At 37.6% G+C, this 19,910-nt stretch overlaps 1 protein-coding gene across 2 annotated transcripts in view; it reads right to left on the bottom strand.

Annotated features, from left to right (window-relative positions):
* Positions 1–19,910, bottom strand: part of KIF13A (kinesin family member 13A) — a 103,614-nt gene that overhangs the window by 21,575 nt on the left and 62,129 nt on the right. For both annotated transcript variants that reach the window (XM_059469083.1, XM_059469076.1), the window contains exons 11-21: positions 19,343–19,555; positions 17,677–17,787; positions 16,325–16,459; positions 15,028–15,158; positions 13,200–13,286; positions 12,925–13,091; positions 7,573–7,783; positions 2,928–3,090; positions 2,152–2,292; positions 377–526; positions 62–226 (exon numbers count right to left, since the gene is read on the bottom strand). In XM_059469083.1, coding sequence (XP_059325066.1) covers positions 62–226; positions 377–526; positions 2,152–2,292; positions 2,928–3,090; positions 7,573–7,783; positions 12,925–13,091; positions 13,200–13,286; positions 15,028–15,158; positions 16,325–16,459; positions 17,677–17,787; positions 19,343–19,555 — 1,674 coding nt within the window. The remainder of the gene's footprint in view (positions 1–61; positions 227–376; positions 527–2,151; positions 2,293–2,927; positions 3,091–7,572; positions 7,784–12,924; positions 13,092–13,199; positions 13,287–15,027; positions 15,159–16,324; positions 16,460–17,676; positions 17,788–19,342; positions 19,556–19,910) is intronic.

The raw sequence follows: 19,910 nt of genomic DNA, 5'->3' as shown, positions 1-19,910 counted from the left end.
AGACTGACTACATAGTTACAGAGGCTTGAAACTGTACACTTCATCAGGTGTTGTCACTCACCCTACAGGAGAGCTTTTTCGCTCTGTGAATAATTTCTCCGTTGTTATCCATGACTTCCAGACTCCCACTCTCACTGGAGTTCTCAGATGAGTCATCTCCTTCCACCACACGTTCTGGGACAGACCCGGTGACACGCATTACTTCAACATGCAGCCGCCCTGCCACCTGAAGGCAATTACACAGAGAACATACAAGGCCCCTTGAAAAACACTCAATTCACTGGGGGACAAGACAGCAGGCACCATTTGCTTGCTAAAGCCCTAAGGAGCACAAAGAGTCCTGCAGGAGCTCTCAGCACACCCAGCCCGGCCCTACCTCGCCCTGCTGGCTGATGATGGGCACGGCGTACTGCAGCTTCACGTCGTAGAAAAGGCACTCCAGAAACACGTTGGCGACGCCAATCAAGTTGTGGTTCTCCTGCGCTTCGTAGAAAGGATCACCTCTCTTGCCAATCAGCTTCCTTATCTGTTTTAGAGATAATGAAAGAGATGTCACAAAACCACCAGTGTGGGAACAGGAGATCAAATAACCTCATAGTATTAAAAGATCGTGGCACAAAAATGACTCCACTACCCATCTTTGTTCCTTCCTGTTACACAGGCAGAAAGAGACTAGAATCATATTACAAATTTGAAATGAAATCTTCGAGATGAGACATTATACAATCCTTTCTTTACTAAGGGATATAATAATATGATAGCCTGCATATTTTAGCAATTTCAAGGCAAAGCAGACTTTACCATGAGCAGTCACAGTAGTCATTGATTTCAAGATGTTTCACCTTTTCTGCTCTGTTTATACTTCCTAAACAAGAAGTCAAACCATCCTCATGTTGTGCTGGTCTGGCTGCTACCAGCACAAGGGCAAAGGGAAGGTGCAGGATGATTCCTACTTAAGTCAACAAGTGTTCTTATGACTCCTATAGAGCTGAGATCACACCTGCAGCATTCCCCATACAGCCACAAAGAATTCATGCAGATTCCTAGCACAATATGCACTCCTCAGTGAATTTGTTAGTTCCTTCCCTTCTTCTCCTCTTTTGTCTTCAACACATGCATTTGACCTACGTGTTTCTATGTAGCACATAGAACACATGCATTATGGACGACATAGGTCATGGAAAGAATGATCCTGGCTCAGGCAGACATAATGTATTCAAATATGTGCTATCAGTTCTTACTAAAGTCAGCAGCAAAATCATCGTTGTCTTCAATGGGCACAGATGAAGTGCTTGACCTCCCCTGTGTTATGATTTTAGAGATTCCCATTGTCCCGTCCAAAGCATGTAACAAAGGCACAAGAGTTGTTCAAACATATTTAAGAATGATTCTTGATACAAGTAATTTAGGTGCTTCCTAACAGCCAGTAGACAGTAAGATATATTTCCTATGCACTTCTACCTGGATACTTAGATGATGCCTTCTGGAATACCAAATATCAAATCTCTTTCTAGTAAAAAAGCAAGTTTTTGGCAAATCTCACGCTTATCTGCCAAGGCTAATGTGCTACTTAAATTCTCACAAAACCTCACTGGGTTTTGACAGAAATGCTGATGAGACCAAGTATCTCCAATTGATTTCTTCCCTGCTTTAAGGCTAGGAAATATACAAATGAAATTACAGAATATTTCATAATTTAAAATCAAGTTTTATCCCACTCCTATGTTCTGCACCTTAAGCAGCATCCTTGTTAGCTTTGACACACTAAATAACTGTATTTCTAATGGAGCTTGCTGCTTCCATTCAGAACTGGTGGTCATCTGCATGCCAGGTAAACATATGCTTTTAGTGGCATTGTGAGTCACTACCTCAGCACAATTATATCTGACATCAGCACACTTAACATCTGAAAACACAAGTGAGATAGGACATACCTGTGTTTTATTATGTGTGAGGATTCTGAATATTTAGTATTATATACTGGTTTTGTTCTGGGTTTTTGTTTGTCTTGGTTTTTTTTAAAAAAAAACAAACCATAGTACCCTATCCTTTCATATACAAAGTCATTGCTCTTGCTGTCTATTACGTATTAAAAGGGGTTTAAAGAAAACAAACTCAATCTTTGATCCATTTCAAGAATACATAAATTACCTCAGGAATTTTCTCCTTCCATTCTTGATAGAGGTCTCTCATGTCAATCAATTTGTTCTCTAGTTTCTCAATAGTCCACACTTGAGTACCTTTTCCTTTTCTTCTCACTTGAATTGCAGGCTCGCTTACTATTGCACCCCTCTAAATCAGAAAAAACAATCAGTGCAGGAAATGTGCATGTAGTAGTTTAACTCTTCACTCAAACTGCATTCCTAGAAAGGAATAAAATACAGAACATGCAGCTTCTCTGCATGCCAGTCATGCTACTTCTGTCCTCAGACACAGTATGGCCTATACACATCTCTGAGCATACACATCTCTTTATCCTTCTCAAACATGACCATTCCCACAGGAACATTAACACACTCAATCAAAGCCCTTAGAACAAGTATATTTTCCTAACTGCTATCATATTTACAGCAGCACTGTAAAACCCTTTAAGACACAAAATTGTAGGAAACTATAACAAAACCCGTTAACTTCTGCAGATAAAACTAAAATGCAGGTTCTGCAGCAACAGAACACAAATGTCTCTTCATTTGCATTGCACATATGTTGATCACACACTTGAAAACAGCAAGAGCCATACTTAATGCTCTGTTGCCATTTTTACTTAATTACTCACTTTCAGTATATTAATCAGGTAGCACTTCTATTTTGCCTATGCATAATCTAACAAAACTAACATTTTATTGGCTCAAGCTGGATGAATGTTACATATGTCTACAAAGTTTAGCCACAAAGCTACATTTTCCAGCACTCTTTGTTAGCATTACCTTTTTGTTGGCACTGAGGTTTTCAGCAGGGATCTGAAGTGTTACTTGATAATCTGTTAGCTTACTCATTTCTTCTGCTAAGAAATTTGCTTCTCTCACCAGAGTATTTGCTTTTACTATTTGCTCTCGAAGTTTAGCCAGGCTCTGTCGAAACAATTCATCCCTGTGGTGCAGTAGGTAACATGAAAAATACACAGAAACCTATTTCTATTATTGGAAAGCTGCAAATAGAGATGCTAACAAAGGCTTTTCTGAAACAAGTTTAAGAGGAAATGCTGAGTAGCACTGTGTCAGTGAACATAAAACACTCACACAATTTTATTGGGGGAAAGCAGTGATCACATATTAAACAAACAAATTACTGCTGAGGCACGTCTAGTACGGTGATGCCCAAACAAAAGGTCACAGTAATATGGGAGCTGGTACAGTGATGATTTGTTTAAAGCCTTGAGGACATTTCAAATTTTCAAGAAATGAAATAATTGCAGCTGTCTTTGCCTTTAATCTGGAGTCTTGTTCCAAAGAATATACCAGTCCCCACATGTGAGATTTCATCCTGATAAAACCTGCTCTTCCCCAGACCATAATGTTAGAATATGCATTCACTGCAGGCCACAGCTTTGTATCACTCCAAGGGCTTGGCAGTGACCACAGACCTCTTGCCACTTACTCAAGCATAGACATTAAAAAAATATAAATAAAAAACTTAAATCCTATTTACTCAAGGTATCTTTTAAGTAACAGATGAATGAGCACAGATTAAAGCCTGTGCACTCAGTTTCTGGACAAATTCCATAGAGGTTTCTCAGGCCTGTCTGAGCAAATCTACTCTAACGCAACACCTGGCAAACCTGCTATGACACATACATACACCTGTGTACCAAGATATGCCCTCACCTGGGATTCTCATCTTTAAATTATTAAATTATCATGATTATCCTCTGAGCAAACCTCATTCAGCCTTCTTTGTAATCTCAACAGCACTTGCTGTGTCTCACCACCTTTATAAAACTCAAGATCAAACTTTGGATATTTCAGTCACCAGCTCTCCCCTGGATGATTTTTTAGCTTTTCTATGCAAAGTCCTACCGAAATATGGTACATGTTGAGCAATACACTTCTCATTTCTATTAAACACATTAAATTATACACAACTGTAGGAGGAATAAAGGCCTTCCTATGAACACAGGCAAAGTTTGCCTGCTGCTAACACGCCTCAGTCACCAATAGAATTCTAGTTGAGTGGTTATCTTTTTCTAAAAAATCCATTAGGAATGGCTAATTCAAACCACATTCTGACAGTCCTCTGATACCACAACCAAAGTGGTAAACATCCAGCAGTGTTAGCAAGAAGCCCTGAATTTTAGTGCCTTCAACATGCTAAAACATGCAGCTTTGGCTCTCTCCCCTACCCAGCCTGGGTTTGCAATAGTGGTGGGTTTTATTGGGTCTTAAATAGCTACTATTGTAGGTGGATTTTTAGTAACTTCCTCCATATCTCCTCCCAGCATTAGATGGAAAAATTCCTTTCTCTCTGCCTCTTGCTTCTGTTATCCAGACTATCAAAATTAAATAAGCAATTCAAGACCACAAGAGTGACACATTCCACAGAGAGTCATAATTCCGGATTCACATGGCAAATTAAGGTAGTGAAAACTTAAATCCCAAGAAAGTATTTGATATTGAGAGTGTACCACACCCACAACCACTGTAAAGCAACTGCCTAACTTGGGAAACAGCAGGCAGCTTTTATCTGTATGTAAGTGCTGTAAGAGCCATTGGATCTAGCTACAGCCAGTCACTTCCTTAATCTGGGACACCAGCTCTGGGACATCAGCATCTTGGAAGTTTTTTGGGAGGCTCCCACACCAGTCTTAGCTAGATTCTTGAGAAAGGAATGGTTTAAGACTGTAAGGCAACCTTACAAGTAACTCAGCCAATTATTATGGGCAGTTCTTATAACAGTTACGTTTTTCTGCATACAGCTGTGCCAGAATCCTTCCAGAAAGTTAAGGGAAAAAAAGCACTTGAGACAGGATTTCTTAATTTTCACTACATTAAACATATGACCACTAGGGTTACATAAGCTCCACTAGGGTATTAACTGGAGCAAATACTCATTGAACATGAAATCTTGAAATAATCATTTAAGCCAGACAAGGAGAAACAACTGACACTCACTGCCACCTCAACAAATAAAATTTGTTTGAAGTTACAATGGGTTAACTTTATGCCAACAGGATTTAAAACCAGGCCAGGTATCACCTGGCCTTCCACAGTCAGCAGAAAGTGGGAATAACCTCTGTGCAATGTGTTCCAGCTGATCTGACAGATACAGCCTCATGTCCACATTTGATACCTATCAAATTAATTTTGCTGCCTAATCCAGTAGAGCCCAGCTTTATTTGCAACAGGAACAGAGAGGCAGCTAAAACTGCACCAATCAAATCCCCCTGCAACCCAGACTCTTGGAACTTTTGCACATTTTTCACATCCAGTCTTCCCATTCTTCCCAGGATTTTTTGCCCTCTGGCCAGCTGGCTGGTAAACATCCTCTCAGCAACATGTCGCCATGCTTTCCCAGCAGAAACCACTCAAAGACTTTTTTCTGGTTTCTTATTTAAGATGATTCATTTTCCCCCCATTTTTCAGCAGCCGAAACCTCTTCTAGAACTACAAATAAATAAAAAGTATATCTAAGTATATCAAATGTCTTCTGGAGGACAGGAAAACGATAATGAGTTCTTCCAGAAAACTGCTTATTCAATGGCAGTGCCACCAAAACATTATCAGGTTCCTCATGGATTTCTCCAAAGAGAATCCATTCTCCTTTTCTTTACAATGCAGCAAAGTACAGGCTTCAAACAGGTCAGCAGTTATACAGAGTAGAGCATTCACCCATGAAATTCAGAGGCAAACCTTCTCATTCAAAGCACAGCTCCTCCTCAGAAACAGCTAACAACTACTGAGAAGTGAAAGCTGATGGAACACCTAGCCTTGATATCACCCCAGATTCTCTTTTTTGTGATTACGTGGTTATGGTGGGTAATTTTAAGAGAAACAATTGCCATCTTCTCGTCACAGCTCTCAAGGACAGGCAAGTTTTTTGCTACTGCCTTTTCCCTTCTGCTGCATCTTTTCAGAGGTACTGCCTCCCCTGCCAGTAAGCCCAGTTATCTTCTCTGCTACTGCACTGCATTATCAATGATTTCTGGATGGCCTTGCTGTGCTCAAAGCAGTTCTGAACAGAAAGGCCTCTAGCTAACACATTTCTCACTCTTGTGCAGCCCTAAAGGGGTCTGCAAATCCCAACCATAACTCTGTGACATTTTACATTTCAGTTCCCAATGACTCCGTTTTTAGCTTTTACTGGGGCAAACAATTATTTAATTTAATGCTGAATCATAGAAATACTTCTCCCTACACTTTCCATGAAAAACATTCTAGTCATTGCTGGTCAACAGTTAGCTATTTGTTTAGGTTTTTTTCCCAGGCTCAACTGGGCAGAAATTACAAAACAAAATCTTGCACAAAAACTAAACCAAGATCTGTTCTGTTCTATTTCTAGCATTCTCAATTGAAAGCTGCAAGCCAATGTTGACTATCTTGGTTTAGATCCCTCTTGTAAATTGATTTGGTTTTTTAATGGTGAAGAATAAAGCAAAAATAATTACATTAACAAAGAGCACTCAAACTCACTACATATAGAAAAAAACCCCACTGAGTGAATAAGGAAGCTTCTGTTTTAAAAGAAACGGATGAAATAAATTTACAAGAAACCTGTTAGAACATCTAGACATTCTTCCTGATGAATAAGCCCAATGACAGAATACTCACTGGTATTCAGAAAACTTAAATCATCTCAGTTGCTGCCCCTTGAACTTCTCTCCGTGGAGCTGGCATCCTTCTCTCCTCAATCACACCAAGAACAAACTTCTTCCATTGTCAAAAGTGCTCTGCTCACATCTTCCTAGAGTGCATTTTAACTGTTCCCAACCTCATGATGGTCTTTCACCAAGGCTGCATTCAGGTGCCTGTTATTCCTTTGCAAAGAGGCCAATTCACCTCATGGCAAGCCTTTAACTTCCTAAGCAGCTCAACCAGAGCAATTGTCTCCTAAAGCTGGACTTATGTTTAGAAACACAAATGTACAAACATATACGGATCCCCGTTCTCTGTACTTTTTATGGTTCTTTGATTGCAAAGTATTACTGCTCTCATTGTATACTTGCAAAACACAATACTCTTTACTGTACTCTTTAGTCTTAGTTGACAAATTTACCTTTCAGCACAATTCTTTCCTTTCTTTCATGAACTAAAACAATACTTGCTAAGCCAAATGTTTCAATAAGCAGTTTTCAAGTAAAAAAAAAAATAAAGAAATGAACCAAAAAACCACACAGAAGACCGACCTATAATACTGCTCAAAAAAACAGAATTTTTATGTCTTTTGTGAGTTAAATCTTGCACATGTTAAACATCCCAACTCAGCCCTAAACAAACTGCTAACGCTGTGGTGGAAGCGCAGATCTTATTCTGCACATCTACTCCACAGAAAGAGTTACTGATTTTGGATGCAAGGTTCCAGCCACATCTTTCACCCTTTGTAGTTCTTACTACTTTGTTTTAACTCCAGTATTCTCACCTCTCCTCTGTCCAGAGGTTGACTTTCTGCTGTGCAGCCTGGGCAGTGTAGGAGAGCCTGTCGCTGCCGTGCTGGTGCTGCCTCTCTGGGGAGAGCTGCTGCCGCAGCAGCTCCAGCTCGCGCTCGTACATCACCCGCTGCTCCTCCAGAGCGCTCCGCTTCTCCTCCAGGTACTGCTTCTCCAAGATCTGCACCACATTTTGTACTGGGTCTGAAAGAAGGGAAGGAAAAAAAAAGAGAACACCCCCCCCCAGAAAACATGAGAAAAATGCCATTTCAGCATTACAGGACGCTCATTATTTAGTTGGTAACAGGAATCAACATACCCCAGAGTCTGCAAACACAAATTGCACACCAATTTACTAAATATTGCATTAAATAGATAAATCCACAGTAAAATTAAAAAACAAGTGGCATGCAAAAGGCTAGAACAATGGTTAAGACTCTTGTCTATTGCACATTTAAGTGCTGTGTATTTATAATATATTCCAGAATCCCAGTAGGAAAAAAATAAAGGATGGAAAAGGAAACACATTAATAAGAAAACAAAGCAAAACACAAGGGAAGATGATGTTAACCAGAGGAGGAAACGACTTAAGGAAGTAAAAAGCAATGTACTTTCTCTGTTTTGGCAGAGAATGAAACACATTGGAGAGCTGCAGATGAAAACCTAGACAAACAAATGGTCTGACTGGTCACACATTACACTGCACTAATGTGCTGCACAGCACTGAGGCAGACAAAATATGTCCTGGGGGGCCTTCTGCATTTAGCTTTACAAACCTCATTTCATCTTGGTATCAACACAGAACAAATATCCGTTTGGATATTCAATACTGAAAAAACTGCTTGTGTCAGTCAGCTAGGGATAAATCTGAAGTGCACTCAAAGGAATGAAACATTACTCTGTCTGTTCCCAGGGTTAGGTCCCATGCCTGTGCCTCTGAAAGAGCCATTTAATAGAGCAAGCTCTATGTACCACCAGTCTATATACCTGGTTCATGCACACATCTCTGAAAGCTCAAATACAGCAAAAAAAAGTGGTTTGCAAGAGGACCAATTTAGACAACTGAGTGACAGCACACCACCCAAGAGATTGCTGATTCTGTACACAAGAGGAAGAGAGAGGAGTTCCAAAGCTGGAGTGGTCGACTGCTACAGGAAGCAATACTGCAGCTCTATGATAGGGCAGGATTTTCAAATGCAAAGAACTTCAGCTTTAAAATAACTGTTTGTGATACCCCTTCTATTTCATTATTAAACTAAAAAAGAGTTGCTGCAGTTTTTAAGGATGCCAGTCTATTACAAAGGAGGGAGAAAAATAAACCTAGATTTAATTACACTGTCCCATTTTGGAACTAGAGGTGTGCCACTCAAAAAAAACTGAACAAAACCAAAAAATACATCTGTGTGATTTAGTTATAAACCATCTTCCCTTTGGTTTTAACAAACACTTCTGCAGGCTGCTTCTGTGGCCCTGGCATTATTCAGGGAAGAAATCACTGGCTTCACACAAAGGCATCACAAATACCACCACAATGGTAATTATAAAGCACAAAGTTAAAAATCAGTCAGTATAAATAGCAACCAAATAGCAAACTACTGATTCATAAAAGTGCCTTAAAATAACTAGAAATATTACTTTTTAGTACATGACATTCTCAGAAAGAAGTTAGCTATTATTAGCTTTTAAACAGTGCAAAAAAAAAAAAAAAAAACAAAACAAAACAAAACCCAGACTGAACCAAGTTCTAAAATTCTGGACTACAAACCAAGTTATTAATGTTCATCTCCACCATCATGATCCTTCTAACTCCTCCAGATAACACCAGAACTATCTTAAAATACATGGGCTTTGCTGCATAATTCCCCAAATAAATTTTAGTAATATAGAAGAATATTTGAGAAAATCAGGTATTATGCAGATGACAGAGTAGAGACATGGAAGCAATTAAAATCCCTCCATTGTGTTTGCAAACACAGGAAATTAATCTAAGGCTGACTCATTAAGATGAGACTTTCCTAAACCGCTCAAAGAGCAGTATGAGTTCAAGAAACAGATTTTTTTAATAAAAGTAAACTTTTCAGCCACCTAGATTTACAGGATCACAACAACCATAGGATCAAATTACACCATGATAAATATTTGGAACAAGATGGAAGAACATAGTATAAAACTTTCCAATTGCAACATAATCCTGTACTGCTTGGGAAAAAAAAGAAAAAAAGGTGGATTATGCTTGTCTTGTAATGCAAAAGGTAAATTCACAGTCTTAGAAAAGTTCTTAATTTAGCTTTGGAAAGAGTTTACTGAGAAAACCTTAAGGCTGTCATAGGAAAAAAGTAAAATATGGAGTGAGTTATAAACTATCTAGGTAAAATTTGAAGAAATAAACAGTCAAGATTTTTTACAGTTCAAAAGAACTACAACAGTGTTTAAATTAAATTTAAACACCATGTTCTACAATTTTGGATTCCTCATGCAAAGTCAAATAAATTAAGGAAGATTCTACCCAGTGCCTGCCAAATACACAGCAAATTCCATACAGCGTTAGAAGTTCCAAGTCCCAATCCTTTACATATTTATGTGACAAGAGTTCAATGACCCTGAAAAAAATATTCATATGCAGTTAATCCCCTGCAAAATCATAGACTACTAACACAGAACACAAAGATGTATTTTCTTCACAGGATGAGCAGCGTTTATTACCTTGCTACAATGTTACTGAATTCACATGTGGAATCTGTTAATCGAGTCACACTGATGCTAAATAAATTCCCTAACATTTCTTGCAAGTATATTTGTCTAAGCAAGCTAGAAGAGGGTTATGACACAGGCTGCTTTGCTAAGTTTTATGAAAATCCTCTCCCTGAGCTGCAACAGTTTTGTTTGCTAAAATGAGAAGCTGCCTAACCTAATCACATTGTTTACTTAACCACTGCATAGTATACAAGAATAAAGTAAACTTCTTTGATGCAGTCTGTGTTTGACCAGCATCACAAATTAGCAGTACAAAGCTGATCTGACAGAATCCCACAAAGAAAGTTAACATGCTGAAGGAAGGAAAGAATTGGGATGTTTTCTTTACAGCAGTTTTCAAAGTTACACATTTTCCTCAGAGGTTCTCTGGAGCCGGATGGAGTCTGTGACACTGTTGCACTGGTTACATGCCATAAAAACAAATGTGTTTGCACCCTGGAGAAGCCAGGATATTTATTTAAAGAGGATTATAATTCTCAAACAAATCCAGCAGGAGGGAGGAATCCAAAAAACCAAAACAAAGGAAAACTAAACCCTCTTGCTTTTGGGCTGTATCTGTACAAGATTATAAAATAATTATCTAATCAAATTTTTTAAATATCTCTTCATTCCCCTCTTAGGGCTTCTCCAGAAAATATGTGTAATAGAATTAACAGTCTTCAGTCATTTAGTTATTTCTTCCTCCTTACCCATACTTATTTTTCATTTTAAGGAAGAATAAATAAATGGTACTGTAACAAAGCTGCTTCACTTCTTACACAACAAACTGGAAGCCCATCAGAAAAAAGGTATTTTAGCATTGAGAAAGTGCTGCTAAGTTCTGTTTATCTAACTTCAAATCAAAAGAGCAGGCTATGATCCTCACAGTCACTTGTTTTGTCAGCATTCTATTATCACTAACTACTCCAATTTAGTTAAGCAACACCTATGTGGGAGTGGGCAGAAGCAGCAGAAATTGGGATATGACCCTTCTGAAATAGTGTGACATGTATGGCTGCAAACACTTGCTCTGCAGTAGGGAAGGAAGAGCTTTAAGGAATAGCAAGGTCCGAAACTGTTCTTGACCAAGACACAGAAAGCAACCAACCAAAACAAAGACTGGCCTGGACCACAATCAGAAAAGCTTACTGAACTAAAATGTAAAGACACTTGGAATGTTGTGAAGAATTGTTTCAATCAGCTGGATAACAACACATGATAACCAAAAAATGTGACTCCTTGTTCAAAGAACACTGACTCATTATAGACTGATACACTTCAGTCAAATCTCCAGTTAGTAACAAGCAGATCAAGCATCAATTAATGCTTTCAGACTTTTCCAGCAGCCTCATGCACAAGCCAATTGAGTTCAAAACCTTTGTCCCAGTTTTGGCACAGATATGAGATGGTTTGAGGCCTTAAAACGGGCAACAGAATCTTCACAAGGGATGACAACACTGAAGACCACCAGGATGGCAGATTCCTCTGAAATTCATCTCCTGGTATGGGTGAATTGTAATGAGAATATTTCTGTTACCAAACAGCAATTTCATATCAATTTAAGTGACCTGATCCTGTAACTCACACAAGCAACCTCATTAAAAATTAAACTGTAAAAAAACCTGCAAAGTATTGCAGTTTCAAACATATGAAACCATCATGCTGTGCTCAATGGCAAAACAGACAAAAGTAAAACAAGAAGAGGAGATGAAATAAAAAGTAAATGCAACATGCAAACCACAGCAAACCATGGAAACACTGTGAAGAGATGAAGAAAGGAGAAAAGAAAGCAATGAACCACTGTCTACTCTGTCTTCTTGATCAGGGACCAAATCCCAAGGTATTTGCCTCTCTGATTTTGTGTATTTAAAACCTGTACAAAGCATTCTGTAGTTTACTAAGTTTTTCAGCATGTCTTTATACTCTATTATATCACATGAACTATGACTTGCCTTCTGGAAATCATGAAAAAGCCATATTGTTTTACATACACCATACCGTTATTTTATCTATATTATATCTCATAGTGTTGTTCCAAAAAACCAATTTGTTTTAACAAAGACTAAATGAAATATTAAGAGTGATTAAGAGCTGAAAAACAAGCTGGCATTTGCCTTTTGCTTTGTTATCATTTCAATGTTTTTTTAATAAGGTTAAAATGGTGTCAGTAACATTTGATACAAAAAGGAGGATGAAATAACTGAGCCATATACGGTGCACCTCTTCTTTCTACAGTAACTCACAAAAACAAGAACTTAGTAAACTTGGATGATAATTTGACAGGCATATGGTTACAACTCAGCTGCACTATAAAAGAGAGTAGAGGTACAAATAAAATTGTGTCAGGGCACAAACCAACTACTATCCTGTGTGTGTATTTATACCTAGGTGCACATATTTTTTTACATACATATATATACATATATATATATATATATATATATATATATATATATGTTTCATATATATATTTGCACACACATTGTTTCTTATCCCAAAAATCCTCCAAAGCCCCTGGAACAAGTGTATTCCTTGTTTTACCCAGAAATTGAGTTCCAGGCTGAATTTGTTAGACAATCCAAGAAAATGTTTTTATCTGGCAGTTGCCTTACCATTACTATTCAGTGTCTTCATAATAACTTCCATTTGTGCAAACTCATAGTTGTAGTCTGGTTCTGAAGAAGCTTCACTAGCTGCATCCAGATCATGCTCTCCTAGGGAAGTTTCTTTCTCAAGATCTTTCAGCCAATCTCGACGTTTCCTCTTTGGTAAATTGATTCTGAGCAAAAATGGAAATTCAGTTTATAAAAAAAAATTATCTAAAATAATGACAGGAAAAAAAATAGGCTGAATATAAAATGGGTGGAATATAAACATCAACTATTACCTAAAAAAGTGGTTGTTTCCCCATAATATTCTATCTCCATGCCACAACTGAGTGGCAGAACATACCAGTGCACCATTTACACAGGATCTGAAAAAAAAATACAACTCCAGTGAAATCCTGAAAATAAAAGATTAAAGAGTTGCATTTTCTCCCACCTACTGACAGTCACTTGTATCATACGTTAACAAATCAGCTAGGTTCTTATGAAAGGATCACTGGGAAAGTTACTGGTCTGATCTCTATTGTCAGAATTAGCACCTTTCCCCTCTGCCTTTGGCTGGTACAACTCTTCAGTAACATACAGACAGGGTTGATTTTGTTTGCAAAGCTTTCTTTAAATGGCTGTTTCTCAAACTGGGTCACTGCCTGTTTCTTAAAAACTTATAAAATCCAAACATAAATGTATGCAAATCCTACTAATAGAACTCTCAAAGATACAACTTAGTCAATACTGAGTTGTAAAACGTTGTTAACAGATTTGGCATTCATGCATAAGAGAAGATTCTTAGATCCAAGTTTTATTCTTTCAACAAATAGAGTCTCTATTATTAACAAGGGTCTATTTTTGTGAACATCTGGTATACTAGTGTATTTCTTTGTATTTAAGTTTCAATCACAAAATGAGAAAAATTGAGCTCTTGAACTTTTGCATGTGTGAGTCACAAAGCAGAGCATTTTATTTGAAAGGGGAAAAAACTTCAGTGAAATGAAAAAGGCTTTTCAGATGCAGCACTCTCATTTCAGCAGCCTCATGTAAGTCAACACAAACACAAGTATTTCATTTTAAATCAGATTTTTTTTAAACTTTTTTCAATGAAATTCTGGTAGCTAAATTTCTGTTGATACTCATATCTTAAGAACAGTTACTTAAGCATCACAGATCAGCCATGAGTAAAACAAAATATGTTTTTTTCCACTGACATGTGCCCTTGTTCCTGCCAGTCAAAATGACTGATTTCCAGTACAGTAACTTTATCACCACAAGCCTGAATGCCATCTGTTTGAAATTTTGTACTGTAGGCTGCAGAAGAAAATACAAATGCATTTCACTAAAGGAAGACTGAAAGAAATCAGATTTTTACGTGTTTCTCAAACTTCAGTTTCTCATTCTGATACTAATCTGTACATTATTTAGATATTAAAATTTCAGACAAGCACATGACTATTAACTAGGACAAAGGTACTGCTTTATCACATGCTATTGGAGATCAAGTGACAAAGACATTTACAATTCCACCCAAGGAGCCACAGTCCCCCAGGAATGAAAAATTATTAAAATACAGAAGTAGAAACAAAAGGTGAAGCATTACTTTACACTGCATATTAACTAGACAAAACAGTAATTAAGGATTTAGAAAAGAATTCAGACCTTTGAAGCACCTTTTTCTCACAAAATATTGAACTTTACAACAGGAACTACTCACCAGGCACCATTTATTCTCTGCCATCAAGATGCTACTATCCCATCACACAGGCCAGAACAGCCAGCAGCATCTCAGGGATCTCATTGCTACCCAAGATAGAGACAGGCAATGGCCCCTCTCTCCTACCAAGTACCTTCTTTAGGTGGCTTATTCCAAGCCAAACCACTGACAGCCTGTTGCCCTGCAGAGTGGGGGGGTGAGTGTTCACATGTGCAGGGAAATCTTAGTTTTAATTGCTGAATTTCCCTCTAAGTATCTCTTTAAGTCAACTGCATTGAAAATACTCATTGGTCAGAACATAAGATACTTCTGTCTGTGTAAAATAAAAATGCATGAAAGTCACTATCTGTCAAAAAAAAAACCAAATTTCCACTTCAATGGAAAGTGCTGCTGATCTTCCTTACCTTGCATTTTCTTTTGGTGTGAGCGTAACTTCTCCATCTAAAGCAATATTAATCTCACAGTGTTCTGGTTGGATTCCTATACCAAAGAGCTGAATATCCTGAGAGGTATCCGCACCAACTCTTGTGTGATCCTAGAAAACAAGCTGTTACTAAGAGACAAGCAAACTACCATTGTTGACATAACTAAGAAAATATTAGCTAAAGTGCTGAGACTGCACAGTTTGTGTGTCTGTCGAGCAGAAATGGTGCCACAGCACATCTGAAGACTGCAACAGACACACACAAACTGTTGTTCTGCCCTGAACTTCATCTTCACACAGTTTTAGCTAAAGCAAAATGAAGCAGTTGACACACAAATTCTGATTAAAAAGTATTCTCACACTATGCCTGCAGGCATACAATAAACACAAAAACCAGAAGAAAACCAGTCATGTCATATAGGCATAATTAAGAGAACAGCATAGATAGTAAAACAAGGTGCAGAGTTCTCTGCTTTTCAGAAAACAGCTGTACAGCAACTCAGCTAAACATACTAAGCTCTACATAATTCCAAGTCATATTTTAAGTTCTGCTGAAACAGTTTATTTTGTTAGTGTTTGAGAGGTTGTGTTTTATTTGCTACTGTTCAAATACACAAGTCTTCCTTCAGCTACCAAAGCAGAAGAGTAGCTAAAAATACAGACACAATACTCTTTCATATCTTATTGACAAGCAGCTCACACTTCCCTACAAACCTTCTAGGTTTGAACTTGACACTTCTTCACTCTGGCATGGGAAATACAAAACAGAATGGTATGAAAGCTAATGACACTGGGAAAATACATTTCTGTAAAATTTTAACAGTGCCTTTTTAACCCCCTCTCTCACAAGCTTTCCTGTCATTGAAGGTTATGTTATTCTTACTGATTACTACTGATCATTATCTCTTTATTATTAACTCTTCATATATTTAAAGCAATTCCCAGCTCCCTAACAAAAACAAGCATCTACCATGAAGTTCCTGCTTGAAGTTCAGGCCAGAAGACCACTGGTCAGGCACATCCTGCCTGGAAAAGCTAGAATTGATCTCAACACTGGTCCACACTGAGCATTTCTCCTCCTGTTGGCAATCAGGAGATCAAACAGGAAAATAGTGAAGCTGAGCTGCAAAGGGAAAACAAAAGCCTAAACAGTAGGAGGAGGCTTATCCTATTTTGCTGCAGGAAAAAACCTACATCTCTCTTCTGAGTAAATCAGAGCTAGAAATTCAAAGCAAGTGTGCTTTCATTCTGTGTAAATATCCTGTTCACATCCTTACCTTTAAATAGTAAACCAGAAGCTCATTGAGTGCAGGGTCTGCATTCAGGTTCACCAGATAACACTTGTCATCCCCAACCTTGATACCTGAAGACTCGAGGGAGATTCCCATGCTCTCCAGCTGTCTTTGCCTCTCCTGCAAGCACAAAAATAAATTAATCTTGCCTGCTGCAATATGTAGGGACAAGCACAGAGCAACTTAAGCTAAAGATGCACATGCTGAGTATGCACACTGTATGTCACCACCAGACACTGGTCCGGCACCATAAGGTCAGTAGAATTTATATTTGCACACTAACCATAAAAAGTTAGATGTAATCCTCAAACACCTACCTCCCCAAAGTAGAGCTTAATTAAGCAGTCCTATTAAATTTATTAGGCTTACCTACACATATATAGGTTTAATAAACTGAATAGAGCTAAGAGACAATATGTGGCTTTGAGTCTTTATGTTAGTAAAAAATGAAACTCAGTTTCAATTACTTCAAAGATAATCACAGTCATAGATGATTTAGGAAATAGCATGCCACAGTTTAGGCTTATTCATTTGCTGTTTTATTATTAATTCAGCTAAAGCACTTACTTGATCACATGAGTCTTTTTCAGTCTTTTTGTTTTTTTGGCTACAGTTTGGGTGTTGGAGTTTTTTGTTTGGCTGGTTAGGTTTGGATTTTCCCCTTGCCCTTTTTTTTTTTTTTTTTTTTTAATTTATTTTAACAGTGGTTGCACCATAACATGCTTCTGCAACATTAGGACTAGAAAGGGAAGCAAACACCATTTATTCTTCAAGCTATGGATGAAGGAATGATGGAAGTATACACTAGAAGCCAGAAAGGAGTTTTTTTAATGTACAAAAATTATAATAAACATTAGTGACTACATGTACACATTTTCCTTTTCTGGTTAGAAATCACTAAAAGCAAAAGCAACAAATACCCCTCACAATTCTGGTCCTTTTGTAATTCTTCACTTCCTTAGTTACTTCAAGGGAAACATGTCCACAGTCTCACTGTGGTTTTATAAATAAACAAGCTGCCCAAATATATTTTGATGTTTTATTTTAAAATCAAATACTGGCTTTTATCAATGCTATATCATGACACCGCTAGATTTATGCTAATAAAATCTAGACTTTAAAAAAATACAAAAACCCAACAAACAAATGAACATTTGTTGGTTTAAAAAACCAACAAACAAAGCCACCCCAAAACCAGAAACAAGGGGAAAAGACAAAAATTAAAAGACATTTCAAATAGGTGGTGGGAAAACAGCATAGTCCACTAAAGTTCATGAAGTTCAGCTGACTAGTACTATATGAGTATCTGGCTTTCCTCCTAAAATTTTCTGAAGTACCTGTGCAATTTCTTCTGTTTTCCTTAGCTTTTCTTCCCAGGTGACTGTCAACTCTTTTATTAGTTTTTCTGATTCTTCCAATTTTTCCTTCAGTTCTGGTGCCTTCATGGCCTAAAAGGTAGAAGTTCGCAAAAACACTCAGCTACTCTTACCACTGCAACTTCAGCTTGCACAAGGAAACTCAACACAGCAACATATTATCAAATGCAACAAGTATAGGTTTGTTACTATGTTCCCAGGTTTTTCAAGGTAGAAGTTGAGGAAACAGGAAACTTGCAAAGGAGGAGGAGGACAGAAATCACCTCTATTGGATCCAGATCTGAAATAGCTGAAGAATTACATAGCTCCAGAGTTAATGGAAGGAACAAAAATCTCTGGGCCTGCCCACTCAGACTTCACTGTCTGCATAAAAGTATGTGAGTATTTAAAAACTTTAATTCCTAGCTGTCTGTAGTTCAAGTGCAATGTCTTTCTTCCAACAGTAGTTTCAAACACAAATTCTTCTAGTCATTTAGCCTTCCATTCCATCCTGGTTTTGTTAGTGTTCTTAGAGTTGCATTAAAGCTTTCAGACTGACCCTGCTGATCACCTTCAAAGGAAGGCGTGTTCTGGAGCTAACACAGGCTTCTCATTTCACAACAGGAAACAAAAGCAAAGGGCTTGAATATGTCCAGTGCCAAGTAACAACTGAACAGGCTGGCCTATAACCCTATATAACTCTTTTTAACAGAAGGTAGAAGAGAAAACACTTAACAAAATAATTAGTAAGATTTTGGACACCTTCCTACTGATTGTGTTCAGCTGCAGCCTGCCAACATGCTACAATAACATTTTCCGAATTAAATAAGAGCTTAGAACAGGTTTTTATTTATGAAAAAAGTGAATGGCTTCTTTTCCTTAAAGATTTTCCCACTTCAGTCTATAAGGAAATGTTCACGTGAATAACACTATTCCTTAAATAATGATGAAATTTAAACACCACACAAATTTACCCTCAAGCACAATTCTGTTCCTTTTCCATCAGTATTTTATGTCCTTCCTGAAAAGATCAAAAATATTTTCAAATCTATTAAGTACCTAATTTGTTCACATATCCTGGATACCAAATAAACTATCCTACCTGGATACTTTATTCTTCAAGCAGAAATATAAATCTAAGATAATCATTAATCTCATAGTGTCAGCTATTAAGGCAGTGAAGCAAATGGTTGATGGTTTTCAGTGTTCCATTTCTGACAATTTTTAGTAGATTTGCACAAATGTCAGAGAGAAATGCCCCCTGAATTTTGTTGTCCAATAACGTATTTATGACTTTTCACGCTGTTCCATCTGACATTTTTTGTCAAAAAAAAAATTCTGCTAATACATGAGTCTACACAATGAAGATGTAATCTAGTCCTTATCTGTTTGCATCAATTATTGCTTGGCCTTAAGTTCCTCAAGAACTGAAAAGGGTCACCATCAGTACAATGTTGTCCTCATTTAAAAGTTATTAAAGATAAGCATACATTATGCTGGAAAATATGAACTATTTTGTTAAAAAAGGAAAGAACAAAGAATGGGTGCAAGACTCTTCCTTTCCACGTTTTGTAAGAAAGCTAGTCTTTCACACAGAATGTGACAGCTCCTTGAGAAACTCATTTTACATTACTATGTATAAGGTTACCTCAGCTTGTGAGAGTTGTTCTTTCAGTTTTTCAACTTCTTCACGTAATTCTCTGATGACCCTAGCATTTGGATCTTCGTTCACCACAGCATGATTAACTATCCTTTTGGCTCTGTCTGCATATCTCAGAGTTGAGAGAGTTTCTTCATAGTTGTCTGCTGCTGGACTAATTGTGGCTATCATGGCAGTTTGGCTGTTTCCTCCCAAGTTGTCCTGTAGTGCAGCCACAGAAAGTTCAACAGTTAAAAAATTGTTCTGAGACTACACAGTGTCTTCACAAATAGACCTAAAATACTTAATAAAGGCACTGAAAGTACTATTTAGGCACTGAAATGTCCTCCGGATATAAACTAATCTGTGTGTTCCATAAACATTTCTAGCTACCTCTACCACCTTTGATTCCATTACAACTGAGAACAGTCAAGTAGGATTTTACATTGAATTAACACAAGATACACTTAGCTGTCCATTTCACTTGGAATAACATAGCTACGAGGCATACTGCAATGATCCTACAAATGAGTAAGCTGACATCTTCTGAACATGGTGAACAGAAAATAAAAATTAC

This window comes from Ammospiza nelsoni, chromosome 1 (genome assembly GCF_027579445.1).
Source record: "Ammospiza nelsoni isolate bAmmNel1 chromosome 1, bAmmNel1.pri, whole genome shotgun sequence".
Classification (NCBI taxonomy): Eukaryota; Metazoa; Chordata; class Aves; order Passeriformes; family Passerellidae; genus Ammospiza; species Ammospiza nelsoni.
Note: the sequence above shows the minus strand (reverse complement) of the source record. Positions and strands in the feature narration are given on the sequence as shown.